The sequence below is a fragment of the Lemur catta genome, chromosome 18 (genome assembly GCF_020740605.2).
Source record: "Lemur catta isolate mLemCat1 chromosome 18, mLemCat1.pri, whole genome shotgun sequence".
Lineage (NCBI taxonomy): Eukaryota > Metazoa > Chordata > Mammalia > Primates > Lemuridae > Lemur > Lemur catta.
This window is the reverse complement of record NC_059145.1, coordinates 33,362,222-33,380,896: the sequence shown is the minus strand read 5'-3', so window position 1 is coordinate 33,380,896 and position 18,675 is coordinate 33,362,222. Positions and strand designations below refer to the sequence as shown.

The 18,675-nt window shown below is 35.2% G+C and overlaps 1 protein-coding gene across 8 annotated transcripts in view; it reads right to left on the bottom strand.

Annotated features, from left to right (window-relative positions):
- TASOR (transcription activation suppressor) overlaps positions 1-18,675 on the bottom strand; it is a 49,635-nt gene that overhangs the window by 19,368 nt on the left and 11,592 nt on the right. For all 8 annotated transcript variants that reach the window (XM_045530835.1, XM_045530833.1, XM_045530838.1 and 5 more), the window contains exons 5-13: positions 17,878-17,969; positions 17,228-17,389; positions 15,220-15,344; positions 12,137-12,168; positions 11,299-11,404; positions 10,068-10,171; positions 9,884-9,987; positions 210-282; positions 54-125 (exon numbers count right to left, since the gene is read on the bottom strand). In XM_045530835.1, coding sequence (XP_045386791.1) covers positions 54-125; positions 210-282; positions 9,884-9,987; positions 10,068-10,171; positions 11,299-11,404; positions 12,137-12,168; positions 15,220-15,344; positions 17,228-17,389; positions 17,878-17,969 — 870 coding nt within the window. The remainder of the gene's footprint in view (positions 1-53; positions 126-209; positions 283-9,883; positions 9,988-10,067; positions 10,172-11,298; positions 11,405-12,136; positions 12,169-15,219; positions 15,345-17,227; positions 17,390-17,877; positions 17,970-18,675) is intronic.

The following is an 18,675-nucleotide window of genomic DNA, read 5'->3' as shown; positions in this document are numbered from 1 at the left end:
CAATAAATATGGGTATCTGTAAGTAACTAGATTTAGATATTCAAAGAACTTACAAGTAACTATGCCTCTAGGTTCTTGAAATAGAAACAAAGCATGCAGGACCCGAGACTTGGCAGTCTGATGTTCTAAAAAACAGAAGCCAAATTCATTAGCAATGTGTTTTAACTAAAAAGTTAAAAACAATTATAAAAATTAAAGAGACCACCTACCATATGGAGAAACCATCTGATAAGGAGAGAGAAGAAAAAGGAATCCTCGGTCTCCCAAAGGTTTAACAAGAACCTGCATTTTTGGGGGAGGGAAGAAGTTGTATCTGCTTTATTATTACTTACTATAAGGCAGACACACAGCACTTTCTACTAATTGTAAAGAAAAAAAAGTTCTTAATCATCTTTTTAGGAAAAATATTGCTACTGAATTAGTTAAAAACTCCACCAACTCACTACTGATTAATAGGATTCTAATCAAATAAAAATTCCTTAGTTTCCCTAACTTTAATGAAAAAATGTTACTGAAAGAATTCCCCTAATTAACTGTGAAACCAACTTGTTAATTTTTCCCTGAAGCTAAAATACAAGGACCAAACTAAAGACTTCAAATATTTTCCTCATCAATTCACAGACATGTTATTCAATTGCCAAAGCAATGTGCTGGATGCTGGATATAAAACATGCTTTGAAACACTGCCTTTGAAGACGAATTCCACATATATTTAATGAACATTTTTCACATGTAAGGCAATTTGTCCTGCCAGAGATAACTTCAAAGACAAGCAACACAAGGTCCTTGATCCTGAAAAGTTTATAAATTGGGCAGAGAGTAACACGAGAAATTCCAATAATTACATAAGACAGAAAAGTTCCAACAGGAATGCAAAAAAAGATAGTTTGTTTATGGTAGTTAAAGATGGTCAGGAAAGGTTTACTGAAAGTGTATCGAAGGTGGATTTTGAAGGATGCGTATACAGATAAGAGCCTAAGATTGTGGGAAGGACATTTCAGTAGAGGCAACATCATGAACAAAGGTAGGTTATGATATGATAGTTTGCAAGCATCACAGTACTTATGACTGGCAAAGGGGTGAGGACAGACTAGGATAAACGTATAGGACAAGTCTAGAAAGAAAGATCATAGGGCAGACTGTAAAAAGACAAGAATTCCAGGTTACTCAGAATGTCCTGTACCCTTTTGAGCTGGACTGTTTCCTTAAAACAACAACAACAAAGACTTGACAGCACTGTGCAGGAGTTGGAAAAAAAAACAATATAACGCAACAAACTTTATTTCAGGGGCTACTGCAATAGTTTCACAATGTTTTTGAGTAATCGAGAAACTGAGCACAGCAACTGAAAACAAAATGATAACTGAACTCTGAAAGAAAACTTGTCCTACCTAAATTCCTAAAACAATTCCAATAAGCGAAGTCTGTATAAAAACTAATAATTTAAAGGGCAAAAAGTAACTGTGCTACTAACTCACATTTAATAAAAACATTGTTGGAACATCAGAAGTAAAATGGTAATATGTTTGGGGGTTTCAGGTGATCCTAGTTGACCAGCCCACAGGGGCAACTTCTCCCTTTCAGTTTCATCTGTGCCAAAAATGAGTCTTTGATATCACCTGATGCTCAAGCAGTTTACTCTGGCAGTGCTCTTATAAGACAGATAGCAGAAGCAGGCTGGTGGCATGGGTGAGGTACAGTCAGGAGGTCAGATGACCAACTGACCAGGAGGGGTCTCCATCTTGGTCAGTTACCCCAGGTGCTTCTTTCCTAATATGAGTTTAAGCTATTCTTGTAAAGGTAAGCTTCGTTTTAAGGTTTCTAAAAGTTACATCTGTGCTGAGGTGGCCCTGTCTCCTGGAAATCCCTGGGCCAAGGTGGGATCTGCATCATACTGATAAGTGACACATAGTATTGGCCCTGCAAGACACTTATGTGAGCCTTATGGCTACCACTTATAGCCATGGCATCATACTGATAAGTGACACATAGTATTGGCCCTGCAAGACACTTAAGTGGGCCTTATGGCTACCACTTATAACCATGGCATGTCTCTTTGTAGTCTATGCAAGTGGACAATCTATCTGCAAAATTTTTGTTTTTTCCACTTATAGTCACAGTATGTCTCTTGTAGTGTACACAAGTGGACATATATAATATATCTGCAAAATTTTTGTTTCAGACACAAATACTTTTTATCCAAAATATTTTATATATCACATCCCTTTTAACATTTTGCCCAACTCCTGCTTGTTAAAACAAAAAGTTGGGAAGTACAAATAAGATTTTCATGTTCTGTGTTCACTGAGGAAAACCAATTAGATCCCTTAACCTGTCACCCACTCCAAATACCATGTTTTATAAATCCCACTACTTAGTAGCCTAAAGACTCTTGTACTTTAAAGGAGCCTTAATGTTTCCAGAAACCCATGGAGTACAGGCAAGCTATACCCAGAAATATTACTGAAGTAGAGTCTGACAGTTATGTGTGCGGGTTCAGCCCAAAGAAACACCTTCTTGGGGGAGGGGGGGGAGAACCTGGAAACTGTGCTCCTGCTGCCTCTATTGTATCTGTTATGTTCCCCTTCAGAAAATAATATTAATCCAATCTATGGATTTTTGTTACTTTATTCTATTGACTTTTCAGAAAACATTATAGGAAATATGGTACAAAAAAATGTATAAAAAAGCATACAATGAGCTCACAATCTTAAATCACTAAGCTTGGAAGGAAATAAGATAATATTAAGTGAGATTCAGCAGAAAAAACAGATTCAAACACCCAAAGGCTTCAAACTGGAATTGTCAAATGCAACATATAAAATACTTATGAAATGTTTAAATAAACAGAACCATACTTATTTTGCTTTTCTTAAAAAAAAAAAAAAAAGGGAAAAAAAGTAATGAAATCCTGTAATGTTTAGGATGTAGGTGGGAGTAAAATTTTTTAATAATTTACAATTTCTTCCTCAATTATCACTTAATTCTTTGTTTACATCTTGTAATTTTTCCCTCAAATACCAATTTGAACAAGATTTAAAATTACTTACAGAATATTCTACTGTAATTTTTAAAATATTTCAAATCCAGTAACATATATGATTTCTAAATTTTATTTTCCATTTGGTTTTATTTTCCAGAGGTTGGTCTACATTGAGAGCTTGTTAAAGGATTAGTTATTAGATTATTTTCACCTTTTTCCATTCACATTTAGTCCTTTTAACTAATAATTATTTTATACCATATTTTATTCCTTTAAATGTCTTATAGTGATTGCTTAATTTCTTAACCTTCTCTTTTTTGTCATAAAAATACTACCCCAATCTTGTAAGAGTATAAAAATAGACAATACATATATTGTTGCATGCATGTCATATATTTTGCCAATGGCCTTCCTACTTTATTATTTCCATAATTGTTACTATACACACACACATATACAATTTAAATTATAATACAAACTTTACCAAATTTTAATATTACCTAAAGCTAAATCATTTAATACAATTTATGTGCAATTACATTTCTCTCATTTTAAATGCCAGCCAGCTGGATAGTATGTGTTACTTAAAATAAAGATTGGTATAGATAAAAAAAACCAGAAATGTTTAAAGAAATAATTGGCAGACGTGAAAACACGTTTGCATAAAAACTTATAAACAAACATTCAGCAGCATTATTTATAATGGCCAAAAAGTGGAAACTGATAGATGAACAAAATGTGATGTTATCGAAACAATAAAATAATACTGAGCCATAAAAAGGAATGAAGTTCTGACACAGGCTACAACATGGACGAACCTTGAAAGTATCATGCTCAGTGAAAAGAAAGCCAGGCACAAAAGGCCACATATTGCATGATTCCATTTATAAAAACTATCCAGAATAGACAAATCCATAGAGCAGAAGTTGATTAGTGGTCATCAGGGACTGGGAGGAGGAAGGAATGCAGAATGAATGCTTAATGGGTATGAATGAGGTTTCTTTCTGGGGTAATGCAAATGTTTTGGAATCAGATAGTGGTGATGGTTGCACAACAATGTGAATCTACTAAGAAAAACCATTGAATTGTATACTTTAAAATTACTTTAAAATGGCTAAAATGGGCCGGGTGTGGTGGCTCATGACTGTAATCCTAGCACTCTGGGAGGCCATGGCAGGAGGATCACTTGAGGTCAGGTGTTTGAGACCAGCCTGAGCAAGAGTGAGACCCTCCCTTCTCTACTAAAAATAGAAGAAATCAGCTGGGCATGGTACACACACCTGTAGTCCCACCTACTCAGGTGGCTGAGGCAAGAGGATTGCTTGAGCCCAGAAGTTTGAGGTTACAGTGAGTTATGATGATGCCACTGCACAAGGTAGTGCAGTGCTAAAACAGTACTTGGAACTGTACTAAGTACTAAAATAGTACTTGGAAGTGAGCATTCATTGACCATTTTTCTGACTTAAGTAACAAAATATGCCTCAAAAAAGTAGAAGTTAAAACTAACAGTGGAAATAAAATAGTAAAACAAAAATATAACAGAAAGGGCCAAAAATAAAATTTGGTTCTTAAGACTAATAAAATAGGCAAACCTCTGGTGAAAGTAACTAATAAGGTAAAGCATAATGAAAATAACATGTAAAAGTACTGACAGCAGATACTAAAAAGAGACTATATGAATAATTCTATCCCAACAAATCTGAAAGCTTACAATAGACAAATTACTAAAAAACAAATAAATAAAACCATAACATATAGAAAGTGACCCAAGAAAAAATAGAAAACCTGAAATGTTCTTTAACTATTAAAAAAATGGAATCAATACTTTAAAATCATCCATCTACAAAAGAAAACAGTTTTGCAATTAAATGCTACTCAACATGCAAAGAATACGTTATTATAATCATTTACACATCCATCTCTTGCAAAAAGAAGAAACACTACCTACCTCATACTGAGAAGCTAGTATAACCTTCATACAAATACTAGACAGAGATGATATGACAAAGCAAAATTGCAGGCCGATCTCACTCATCATCACAGATACAAAATTCCTAAATAAAACATTCACAGGCCCAATCCAGCAATTTGCTTAAGGGGGCAGGGGTGTTCTACAGCAATGCAGGGGTAGTTTAATACTGAAAAAACTATAAATACAACTCACTTTGTTAAGTTTATGGGATAAGTATCATTTGTGATGCTTAATTTTATATGCTAACTTGACTTGGCCAAGGGGTGCCCAGATATTTGGTCAAACATTATTCTGGGTGTTTCTGTGGGGGTATTTTTAGATGAATTTAACATTTAAATCCACAGACTGAGTAAAGCAGACCATTCTCCCTAATGCGGATAGATTTCATCCTATCAGTTGAAGGCCTGACTAGAACAAATGGCAGACTCTACTCCTAAAAAGAGGGAATTTCTCCTGCCTGCCTTCACACTTGAACTGAAACATGAGCCTCCTGCCTTCAGACAAAAACTATACCATTGGCTCTCCTGGGTCTCAGGCTTGTTGGCTGCGTATCTTCGGACCTCAGCCTCCGTAACTGTGTGAGCCAATTCCTTATAATAAATATCCCTACATTACACCACACAAAAACAAAAAACAAAACTATATATAGTAAGTCCTCACTTAACATTGTCTATAGGTTCTTGGAAACTGCAGCTTAAGCAAAACGATGTATAATGAAACCAATTTTAACATACATGAGAACATATAAACACCACACAGAGAGTAGCCTCGGCTGGGAATTGATTTTTTTTTTTCTCATCAATGTTATAATGACATCGAATGAAACAATGTTATTTAAGGACTTACTGCATATAAAAAAGACTTGAGTGTCAAAGGCAAAATCATTAACACGTTCAGAAGAAAATATAGGCCATTATCTACATGATCTAGGGGTAAGGAAAGATTTCTTAAAGAAGACACAAACAGTATTTGCCATTCAAGCAGAGAAATTCAATGATTACATTAAAGTTAAGAAGACCTATTCTTCAAGAAACAATGAATAAAGTAAGAAGGCAAACAACAAATCATAAAAAAGATGTGTAACACACATAACTATTAATATCCAGAACATATATAAAACCCCTCAAATTATTAATAGTAAGAAAACACAAGGCTCAAAGGAAAAACAGGCAAAAGACATGAATAGGCACTAACATTACAAGAAATAAATTTACTTTTAATTTACATTTCAGAAAAATACAAACTAAAATCACAATACTATTTTATACCTATGAGATTTGGCCAATTTTTGCCTAAGTCTGACTATACCAAATACTTGTGAATATGTGAATAAATGGGAACTCATTGCTATTGGGGGGTATAAATGGGTACAACTGCTTAAAACAACAGGGCATTAATTCTTGTAAAGCCAGTCATGTGCATATATTGATTCAATAATTCTACTTCAAGAGATATACTTAGAGAAAGTCTTGTACATGTACATCAGGAGAAATGTAAAAGAATGTTCACAGTAGAGATAATATTTAGACTTAAGGATAAGTCTCTCTCCTGCTTTTTTATATTAAAGTCAGCTTTAAGAATTAACCTCCTGGCCGGGCGCGGTGGCTCACGCCTGTAATCCTAGCACTCTAGGAGGCCGAGGCAGGTGGATTGTTTGAGCTCAGGAGTTCGAGACCAGCCTGAGCAAGAGTGAGACCCCGTCTCTACTAAAAATAGAAATAAATTATCTGGCCAACTAAAAATATATATAGAAAAAATTAGCCAGGCATGGTGGCGCATGCCTGTAGTCCCAGCTACTCGGGAAGCTGAGGTAGTAGGATCGCTTAAGCCCAGGAGTTTGAGGTTGCTGTGAGCTAGGCTGACGCCACGGCACTCACTCTAGCCAGGGCAACAGAGCGAGACTCTGTCTCAAAAAAAAAAAAAAAAAAAAAAGAATTAACCTCCCACAAGCCAAAAGAGAGCTCAATATAATTTTACTTAGTTTATGATCTCCCTTGTAGGAAAATAAAACTTCCCTGGATTTCTCAGTGCTCCTGCAAAAAGCCTGAGCCTCCTAATATGCAGAAATGTATATGATATAAAGAGAGTGTTTGCTTTCATTTCCCCCACAAATATTTTACTCTTTACTTACATACCTTAAAAATTAGATCTGTAGCCATTTATCTAGTTAATTGCTCTGATCCACAAGGATAATAAAACTTCCCTTATCTCCCTGAGAGCATCAAGTGGGTAGAGCAAGAAGGCCAAGAGGTAAAAGCACAGATAGGTTCTTAGGTTAAGTCCTGAGATGCCAAGATGACTGGAAAGCTATCTCCCTAGGTATTTATATTTCAAAGTGGAATGAGTTCTCAGGAATTTGGAGATGTTTCTTGGTCCAAGAGGGCTAACTGGCTCCTAGAGAGATTTTATTTATATATGAAAGGGTTGGAATTAATATTCATTACATTTCAAGGAGACACTTTCAGGAGGGAAGGTAAATAGTGGCCTCCTTCCCCTGTATAAGCAAAGACAAACCATTTGTCTGTATCCCTTACCTATGGAGTATGCAGCTACTCATAGAACAAGTAACCTGTCTCTTGTTACACTGCTCTAGGGAGTAAGGATTAGGGCAAATTAGAGCCAATACATTTATTACTTACTGTGAAGTATGCACAAAATCTGTCTCTGATCCAGAATACCGTGTGTGCATATTCCGGATAAAATTCTTTTTTTTTTTTTTTTTGAGACAAGAGTCTCATTCTGTTGCCCGGGCTAGAGTGCAGTGGCATTGGCCTAGCTCACAGCAACCTCAAACTCCTGGGCTCAAGTGATCCTCCTGCCTCAGCCTCCCAAGTAGCTGGGACTACAGGCACGCGCCACCATGCCCAGCTAATTTTTTTCTATATATATAATTTTAGCTGTCCAGATAATTTCTTTCTATTTTTAGTAGAGACGGGGTCTCGCTCTTGCTCAGGCTGGTCTTGAACTCCCGACCTTGAGTGGTCCTCCTGCCTCGGCCTCCCAGAGTGCTAGGATTATAGGCATGAGCCACTGTACCTGGCCCCGGATAAAATTCTTAAAAACCCAACATTCATTCCCCAGTGCACCTCCCACTATCATGAGAACGAGGAAGAAAGTAGCTATAGTTAGGATAATCCCCAGTGAAGTTTGCTGGAAAAGAGATAGCCACACAAAATAATTAGGTACATTAGATTTAGGTAGTATACCCTTGTGGATGCCAATGCCCTTTAGGATCTAGGATTTTACTTCTTGATTATAGGAAGACCCAGTCCCCCATGAACATAATATAATACTTGGTCAGGTAAGGACAAAATGCCACTATCTTTCCTATTCTGTCTCTCACTATTAGGAACTGAACAGATATTGTAATTTTCTGATAAACCCCTTACTGGCCAAACTCTAAATACTCTCTGAAACACAAGAAGAACCAAACAGTTTGAATAACTCAGGATCTCTTCATATCCAAACCTACTACCTAAACTTTCACTTTCCGAACTAAGAGAGTAAATATATTTTGATCATAAGGAATACTTGTATTATAGTCAGGCTTTCAGAAGAACACAAGAAATGTAAACATCAACAAAAAATTATGTTCATATATAGTGAGAGAGAGAGTTCTAAGACACCTTGCCCAAAGGATTCTAGCCATAGGTCAAAAATTCTTACATATTTTATAACTCTGCCTATAGGTTTTGTACACAATCTAACTGTCCAATTTATAAATAAGAGACTGACTAAGCACATATACACACAAACAATGAAATTCTATGTAGCCATTAAAACTGAAATCACAAGTTTTGAAAATCACTGATTAAATCTCCATTTGACTACCTGGAAATTGATGCTCAACAAAGTGAGAAGTAAAAAGTCAACTGTTGAAAAGCTTGTATTAAATGGTACACTGGTGCCAAACAGTTCTCCTCCCTCTCTACTGGAATTCCCACTAACATTTTAACATGATCTCATCTATCTCACGTTAAAAGAAAAGTAACCCTAGAAACAGCTTCTGCAACCACCTCCCCTCCTTCAGCTAAACCATACATATTGATATTCATATTCATTTTCCATTCACTCCTCAACCCATCACAATCTGAGCTCTAACCCAATCCCTCTATCCAAACTACATATACTCAATATCTATTAAATTGGATACCACCTTGTCAATATCCCTTAAATCAGTCTCTTCTTACATCGTTATTCTTACCTTTCTTATCCAATTCACGAACATCCTCTAATGTAATAATTTCCTATGTTATCTCCTCCCTTCAATGTATTCTCTATTGAGTAACCATGGTAAACTTTCAAAATACAGACCTTATATTATATACACATTCAAAGCCTCATCTCACTTCCTTTAAAATCCTTCAAAACCTACTGCTCTTAGGATCAAGTCCAAACTCCCAAACATTTGAACACTGCCTGAATGAAACTGCAAGACATAGATCACTACTACTGGCCCACAACTACTCTAGTGTTCTTTTATCTCTTCAACCTCATCAAGTTCCTTGTTCTTTTTGGATCTTCAAATATGCCACTGTCTCTACTGGAACAAACCACATCTATCTGAATAGCTCTATTCATCAGTCTGTATAATACAGGAAAACAAGAGTCTTTTTTCATTCTTTACTAAACTATATACCCTGCATAAGAAAATGATACTCAAAAAAATATTTGGTGACTATCACATTCATAATCAGAAAGTGCAATAAAGATACTTATGGGGAAGACTGGTCTGTTCAAGGTCTGATATCAAAAAAAAAAAAAAGTACCAGAGGCCATAGTAAACACTGTTAAAGGTAGCACAAAGACAGAGACCTTGTGGTACATTCAGACGCAAAAATAAAATGAACTGAAATATGAATATGATGACTTATTAATATGCACATTTATAAGGAAGAATGAGGAACACTTTAAAACCTTTCACTCACAAGTTTTTCTTTCTCTAGTTTTTGCTGTAAACTCTCCATGTTATTTCCAATTCTTGCCTTTTCTACAACTTCATAAAGGCTGCAATACATTCCATTCTTCAAAACTGACAAGATAAAAAATACATAATAAATATCTAAATGAAATCTGCTTCTTATATCTTTTAGTAAAATTAAATTACTTTACCTTCATTTGGACCTAAGTATGTTTCCTTATAAAACAGTGCTGGAGGGATTTTCTGTTTCAGATGATCAATACTCATGACTATTTCAATATCTAATTTCTCAGGACTGAAAGAAAATTGAAAAATTATGTTTGCCTTACCTCTATTTTTAACTCTAGCAGTGTTATCATACACAAAACAAACAAACAAACAAAAAAAACATACTTGATGGCAAACAGAAGGGCATATTTATTAATATCTCACCTTATTCTAAAGAGGATTTGATATGGGAAGTCCAGATGTATAAACAGCCTGGCAATATTACCAACCTTCCATCCTTAACCCAGAAGTTAAAAGGCTGCAATTTTATTAAGACAATTCAAGAATAAACTGTTCATCTTCAAACATTTACAAAGGCCTATATTTACTGTGTTGGTAGCAAAGGGTCATTTTAGACCTTTCTATCCCAACACATGTTGCATAAGACTGCAAACAGGCCGGGCGCGGTGGCTCACGCCTGTAATCCTAGCTCTGGGAGGCCGAGGCGGGTGGATTGCTCAAGGTCAGGAGTTCGAGACCAGCCTGAGCAAGAGTGAGACCCCGTCTCTACTAAAAATAGAAAGAAATTATCTGGCCAACTAAAAATATATATACAAAAAAAATTAGCCGGGCATGGTGGCTCATGCCTGTAGTCCCAGCTACCCGGGAGGCTGAGGCAGTAGGATCGCTTAAGCCCAGGAGTCTGAGGTTGCTGGGAGCCAGGCTGATGCCACGGCACTCACTCTAGCCCGGGCAACAGAGCGAGACTCTGTCTCAAAAAAAAAAAAAAAAAAAAAGACTGAAAACAGCCTGTATATATGTTAACGTACCACATCAAAGCTCTTTCCAACAAAGAACTGGTAATTTTTAAGTTTATCATATTCAAATTGCTAAATGAAAAATATATCTAATTAGGACAAAACTTTGAAAAATTATTTTTCAGATTTAAAATTACTAAGAAAAAATTTTATACCATAAACGTATATGACTAGCCTATCCTCAAATCAAGACAGAGAAGTACAGGGTTCATGCTGCCAATTAATTCAGAACGCCAATTCTAAAGTTATCAAATCAACCTTTTGAAAACAAACTAATATTTATATTTAAGTTCTTATGGACCAATATAAAATTTAAATATGAAAAAGAAATAAGGGATAAAAAGCTAAAGAAACTGATACAATTAGCAACCAGGAATTGCTCTTTCAACATACTTACAGCTTGATAGGCAAAAAAGCACGAGTGGCTGACCTCAGAGAAATGTAACACAGAAGCTTTCCTTTATTTAAAAGCTGTCCTTTCCACAAGGTATAGTTATATTTATCTAAATAAAAAGAATAATGACACAGCTCAGTCTCTCAGCAGCCCAAAGAAGTAAATATACATTTACTAGAAATGAGAGGGAAAATATCTAGCAATAAGGTTTAAAAGAAAACAAACAAAACTGACATTTCTATTTATAGAAGATGAAATACTAAGATTTTAGTTTCAGGTATCTTTTCCCCTACAAAATCGTTCTAGCTTCAAAGAGTAACAAGTTTATCTGTCTAAACATCAATATCAGAAAGTTGAGGAACAAAGACAATATAATTATTGCTCTCTTATTTCCCACTGCCCACCCCCCCCCCCAGACTATATTAGATCTAGTTGACTACATGAACGCCCACAATGTCTCATATCTTCTATTCATCATCTTCTCATTATGGAGAAACTTAAAGATAATTAATGTCAATATTACTTTTAATCTTCTCTAATTTTCTTCTAAATACTACGCCTCTGATGAATTTAATATTTTTAAAAGGCTGTATTATGAAACTTGTTTTATGTTTTATTAATACCTTTTCCAATTAAAGTGCTAAAACCCTTTGGTCTTAGCAGCTTCTCAAAGGAGACCTTAATGTTCAGAAATGAAATGTTGATGCTACATTATAGCATAGCCTCATTCTCTCTCATATTTTGCAGATTTTCATTCATTATAAAAATAAAACACATTAATCCTTTACTATATGTATTTATTCTTTCAATGTATAACACTAAAGAAATATAAGAATCTTACCTACGTTTCTATCTGCGTTAAAGCTGTTAGATCTACAAATAAATTTTTAAAAGAAAAAGAAAAACATTACTAATTGGTAATAACATGGAAATTAACATTTAAGACTTTGGTAAGTGATATTTTTAATGGCATACTACACAAGAGAATTAAATCCTTCCTAAAAGTAGGAAGAACAAATGAATTACTCATTACAAAATCTAATAAATCCAAGTCCACTTAGAGAAAACTGAAGTACTTACTTTGCCCAAATTTAAGGGAGCTGTTTCTTCCAAAAATATCAATCAAGAGGAAATAGTGTCCATTAAAGTCTCTATCAATTACTTTATTTTGGTGATAAGACTAGAAGACACCTCAATATATATTTAAATATTTTCATTTATCATTCAATAAATATTTACTAAGCTCCTATTATCAGGTACAATTCTAGGTAACAGGATTACAGGGATAAACAGAACAAAGTCCCTGCCTTCACAAAATTTACAGTCTAATGAAGAAGACAGAATAATCAAAAAGTATATATGGGCAATCCTGGTTTTAAGTGCTATGGAGAGAGACAGAAGTTAAAAAGAAAAATCAGGGGAGCCTCAATGATAAGGTCACCTTTAAGGAAGTACAGGAATGAATTATACTGATAATTGGGGAAAGAAAGGGAAAAGCAAATGTAGAGGCCATGAAGCACAGCAATCATGGTGTATTCAAGGTACAAGGATGGATGTTCAATAATCCTCATCTGAAATGATATGGAGGTCAACAGATGGAACCAAAGAGGAGGCAAAGAAAATTAACAGTCATTATTTCTGGGGATATGATGTCATAATTACAACTGCTAGATGTCTTTTAAAGATCACTTATGAAAAACATGATAGTAAATGTATATATATCATGGGGATCATAAATTTAGAGCCAGAAAAATATGAAAAAAGTTTGTCTTGATATTATGCGAATTGGCACTTATGGCTGTAGATGGTTTCCAGGGCTTATTCACTGACATCAAAAAAGTGCATCATCTCTCCTTGCATGCAAAATATAAAAGAAAAAAGAAAAAGAAAGTGTGATATCTCAAATAACATAAATAGAAGACAATCTGATCTGGGAAACTGATAGGCCAACCTTAAAAATGTATATAAATGTTTCATGATATGTGGCTTTTTATAATAGCAGTATTTCTAAAATAATAGATATCATGCATGACTTTAAATATGTATAGGTACTCAAAGTAAATATCAGCAGACATTTGACCATTTCACATACATCCCTGTAAATTTATTTACTCCATTTGGCTAAGACATTTTCTGGAATCACAAGGGATTGCTTTGTATTTGGTCATTTTATATTGGCACTTATAAGAAATCACCAGAGTGCTCAACACTAGCTAAAAATCACTAGAAATGAGAATCATCTGGAGGCTTTAAGAAACTACCAATGCCTAGGATGCCTACTAAATATCTAATTTAAATGGTCTGAGGTGGGGCAGAGGCATCCTTTATAGAAGTTCTCCAGTTCCAGGAGAGTTATTAGGTTACTAAATATGGAATGTCCAATTTTCCTTAAGTACTAAGTTTGACAGTTGGCATATCTGACGTTTCACTTTGACACTTCTTGTTTTTTTTATTGTGAAGGCACATCTTCATTCTTTCAAATGCACATTTTGGCTTATGATTATCTTTCAAATTGTTTTTTCAGAGCCATTTTTGTGAAACCATGGGTAAGTCAAAAATCCGTGTTATTTTCGAATGAGTTCTATTGTGGAACCAAGGCAGGGCAGACAGCTCAAAATATCAACTAAGTGTTTGGGAAGGATGTGGCTAACGAACACACAGTACATCGATGGTTTGAGAAGTTCCACTCTGGTGATTTTAATCTTGAAAACAAGGCATGTGGGTGACCCGAGTCCAAGGTGGATAGTGATGAGCTCCAAGCTGTAGTGCAAGCGAATTCATTTCAACCTACATATGAATTAGTAGCAAGGTTTAAAATTACTATTCCAATAATATTGGACCATTTGAAACAAATGGGGAGGTAAAGATGCTGGATTGATGCATGCTGCAAGAATTAAATGAGCATCGAGCATCAGAAGAGAAATCATCTCAAAGCTTGCCTTTCTTTGCTGTCACAACATAAAGGTGAATAATTTCTATACCATGTTATTACATGTGATGAAAAATGGATTCTTGTTGACAATCACAGGTGTTTCACACAATGGTTGGATAAAGATGAAGTGCTGAAACACAGTACAACACCAAATATTCATCAAAACGAGCTAATGGTGTCTGTTTGGTGGTCCAGCACTCGTATTATTGACTATAGTTTCATGAAACCTGGTCAATCGATTACAGCGGATGTCTACTGCAACCAACTGGATGAAATGATGAGGATGCTTGTGATTAAGCAGCTGAGATTGGTCAATGGAGACAGACCAATCCTCTCACAAGACCATATATTGCAAAAAAACAACGCTGCTCAAACTATAGAAGCTGGACTTGGAAACTCTGTCATTCACTGTATTCAACAGACCTTGCACCAACTGACTACCACTTCTTCCAGGCTTCGGACCATTTTTTGCAAGGAAAAACATTCAATTCTCAACAAGCTGTGGAAAATGTCTTCCGTGATTTCACTGCCACTCGCTCTCCAGGCTTCTTCGCTGCTGGCATAAGCAAACTACCAGTAAGATGGCAAAACAGTGTTGATAGTTTAGGTGCATACTTTGATTAATTATACTGCTTGAGATATAATAAACTAAACTTTTGATTCGAAATTGGACATTTCATATTTAATGTCCTAATAATACACAAAATTTCACTTTTAAAAACTGCCATTTAGTCAACTACATAAACCTTCAATACCAGGAAAAAGAGGTTAACCAGATGAGGTTTAAGTAAATTTTAGTTTATATTTCCACATAGTAAACTATTCTTCACACTGACCTTTTAAAAGTCATCAAAAACATTTTAAGTATCCAACGGATTTCAAGGGAAGTTTAAAAAAAATGGGAAGGAAACAAAGTGTTCATCCCAACTCAGCAGCATAGGATCTGTAATATACTATCACTCTGGTTGATGTCTAAAACTCTTAAGTCTTACCTTGAGGAAGTCACAAACTTCAGAGTTTGTATATCATCTTTGTAAATGAAAGACACAACTGCATATGGACAAACGTGTCTTGGTCTTCGCCTTAACTCATCAAAGCCATACTCATAAAAATAATACTAAAAATAAGAAAATGCAAAATTAACTTCTTTAAGAAGGCAAGAGAAGTACAGAGTAGAACCTTGTATTTATCTGCCTGATTTTTGAGAAATACAAAATCATTTATACCTCTGACAAAAAACATCTTTAAACTCCACTTGTCAATTTAACTAATTTGCACTTTCTATTCATTTTGTGATATAAAACATTCTGCTTCTATCAGTAGCAGGATCCCAGTGTTCTACTAGGTATTCCAGAAGTTTACTTCTGAAGAGCTGACCACTGGCAACATCCAACAGATTTCCTAATAAAAATATTACAAATGGAGCCTAAGTTCCCAGGTCAGCCCAGAATAGTCAACTAATACAAAAAGTAAAATAGTAAGAACACAATCTCACTCAAACCTAACTACCATCGTGCTTATTATTTCAAATGAAAAACACATTCAGCTCCAACTGCAAACAAAGCAGCAAAGGAAAAGAATACAAACATAGGTGACAAAGGTAGCTGATCCTCTTCCTATTATCCATCAGCCTTTCCCCCTTTACCTCACCACATTCATTAGGCTAGGGTTTTGTGACTTGCAGACTAGTGATTTTCATTTAAAAAGTGAGAGCACAGTGGCTCACATCTGAAATCCCAACACTTTGGAAGGCTGAGGCAGGATTGCTTGAGGCCAGGAGTTTGAGACCAGCCTGGGCAACAAACAGCAAGACCCAGTCTCTATAAAAAATACAAGAATTAGCCAGGCAATGGTAGCATGCACCTGCTGTCCCAGTTATTTGAGAGGCTGAGTCAGGAGAACTGCTGAAGCCCAGGAGGTTGACGTTGCAGTGAGCAATGATGACACCACTATGCTCTGGCCTAGGTGACAGAGCGAGACTCTGACTCAAAAAAATAAAAAGAGTGCCTGAGTTTCTAAAAAGCAGATTACCCTTCAAAGTCCGTTCCCCTGGGAAACCATTGATTTCAATAATGTTGCTGTTGCTCTAAAAATGCCTAGGAATTTTTTTGAAACATAAAGCCAGTTTACAAGTCTTTCTAGATAAACCAATGGACCTCACATCTAATACTACTACTGTACAGAAAGTGAGCAAATCTATCAGTTCCAGACGACTCTGGTGAATACAACTTTTGCTAAAAACCCCAACAGGCCTTCCCCACTGACTCTTTAAGAAAAAAGGAGCAAGAAATCAATTTTATTTGACATAAATAAAATAAAAATTAAAGAAAGAACATTTCCAGGGAGATTAACATCACTACTTTTCACATATAATCCATTTGGATATATGCATTTTTATATGTTAAAAAGAGTAACATTACTTTATATTCAAATTTCATTAAAAAAAAAACTAAAATTCAAATATTATGCTTATAAATATGTGTAATTTACTATATATCAATTATAAAGCTTAAAAAATTCAAAGTTTGCATCTTAAAAAATGTTAATAAAAATAGAAAATATCAAATCAATAGTACAAAATGTTAATGAATTAAGATATTTCAAGGAGCTTCAACTTTACCTTGAAAGATGAGTGGTATTTTATTAGATAGGAAGGAGGTCTTTCTAGGCCAGGAAAAGCCAAGGTTTCTAAATAAAAGGAGGTGTGTTGAGGGCAGTGATCATATAAAAATCAGGCTGGAAGTCACAGTCTACAGGCAAGAAGAGCTAGACTAAGGAGTCTGACTATTACTCTGTGGGCTTGAGGAGCTACTGTATGTTTCTGAGCTACCTCAGAAACACTGAACAAACAATAGTGACAGACGTGGCGTCTGGCAGTGGTAAATAGAAACCAGAGTCTAGACTGGTGTGGTGGCAGAGGGAATTGAAAGGGAGATATTTTAAAGGATTTGGTAACAAATGATATGCGGTTGTAACATTAAAATGGATCCAGGCACCTACCTGAGTAAGTTCATAGGCTCTGTATGCCAAAAGTGATGTAATCCTATTGACATTTTTCGACACATGACATTCGTGCTTAGGCGTGGGGTCCAAAGCACTTTTATTTGACATGGATTCCAAATTTTTTACACCCATGGGGTCGTATACACTCTTTATCTTACCCTAAAATAAAGAAAACCCTTTAAGTGTCTACCTAAACCTAAATATTGACTATATGACATTAATATTACAGAATACTTTTTTGAATATAGATTACCCATACCAACCATTTTTTTCCCTTTAATACCTGGTAATAAAGTTAGCACCCAACACTTTTTACCAACATTGAAGCAGTAAGAAAAAGTTAACTATTAAAAAAAGTCATTTGAATTTGTTTAATAACAAGTAAACAGAAATTCTGCTCACAATACTCTTCACCAACATAAATTATATTACCCTCTCCATTCTTTGGAAAAGCAAACAAACTCTTAAAAATACAGTTAGCTTAAATCAAACTTGGGAAATAAACCACTCTCAAAAGTGTCTTTATATACCAAACATCAGCAAGCACAGACTTTTAATTTAATCAAACTAAAGACTTGGTATCATCTAAAATTAAAATCTAAATCAAATGTTGTCTTTGATATGTGAAATATAAAAGTTTAAATTACCTTCATTATTTTAAAAATAACAACATCACCCATTGCTCCTGCTTCCAAAGGATTAGCTTGTAATAAATCAGCATACTTAGAAAGATAGATACCTAAATAAAGAAAAATTAAAGAATTTTAATTTGAATAAGTAGGACATGAATACATAAAAATCCAAATATTCAACCTATAGATAAAAGAAACCTTTTTAAAGAAATGTAAGGACAATAAAGATAGCTGATTTTTTTTTTTTCTTTGAGACAGAGTCTTGCTTTGTTGCCCAGGCTAGAGTGAGTGCCATGGCGTCAGCCTAGCTCACAGCAACCTCAAACTCCTGGGCTCAAGCGATCCTCTTGCCTCAGCCTCCCGAGTAGCTGGGACTACAGGCACGAGCTACCATGCCCGGCTAATTTTTTGTTTCTACTTTTAGTTGACTGGCTAATTGTTTTTCTATTTTTAGTAGAGATGGGGTCTTGCTCTTGCTCAGGCTAGTCTCGAACTCATGAGGCTCAATCGATCCTCCCGCCTCAGCCTCCCAGAGTGCTAGGATTACAGGGGTGAGCCACTGCGCCTGGCCAGGACAGCTGATTTTTAACCAAAGCAAAAATAAAATCAGAAAAAACATGAAACTAATTACATTTCTCAAAATCACTAGAACTAGAATAAGATACTTTATAAAAAGGTGATCTTTGATCAATTTGAAGTATGCAAAATCAGATACAAAAGATAAAACTGGTTTTATATTTAAGAACCTGAGACTAGTCTCCTTTTCTGGGAAGCACACATGAATTTAATTATAAGGATACAGCAAAATTACAT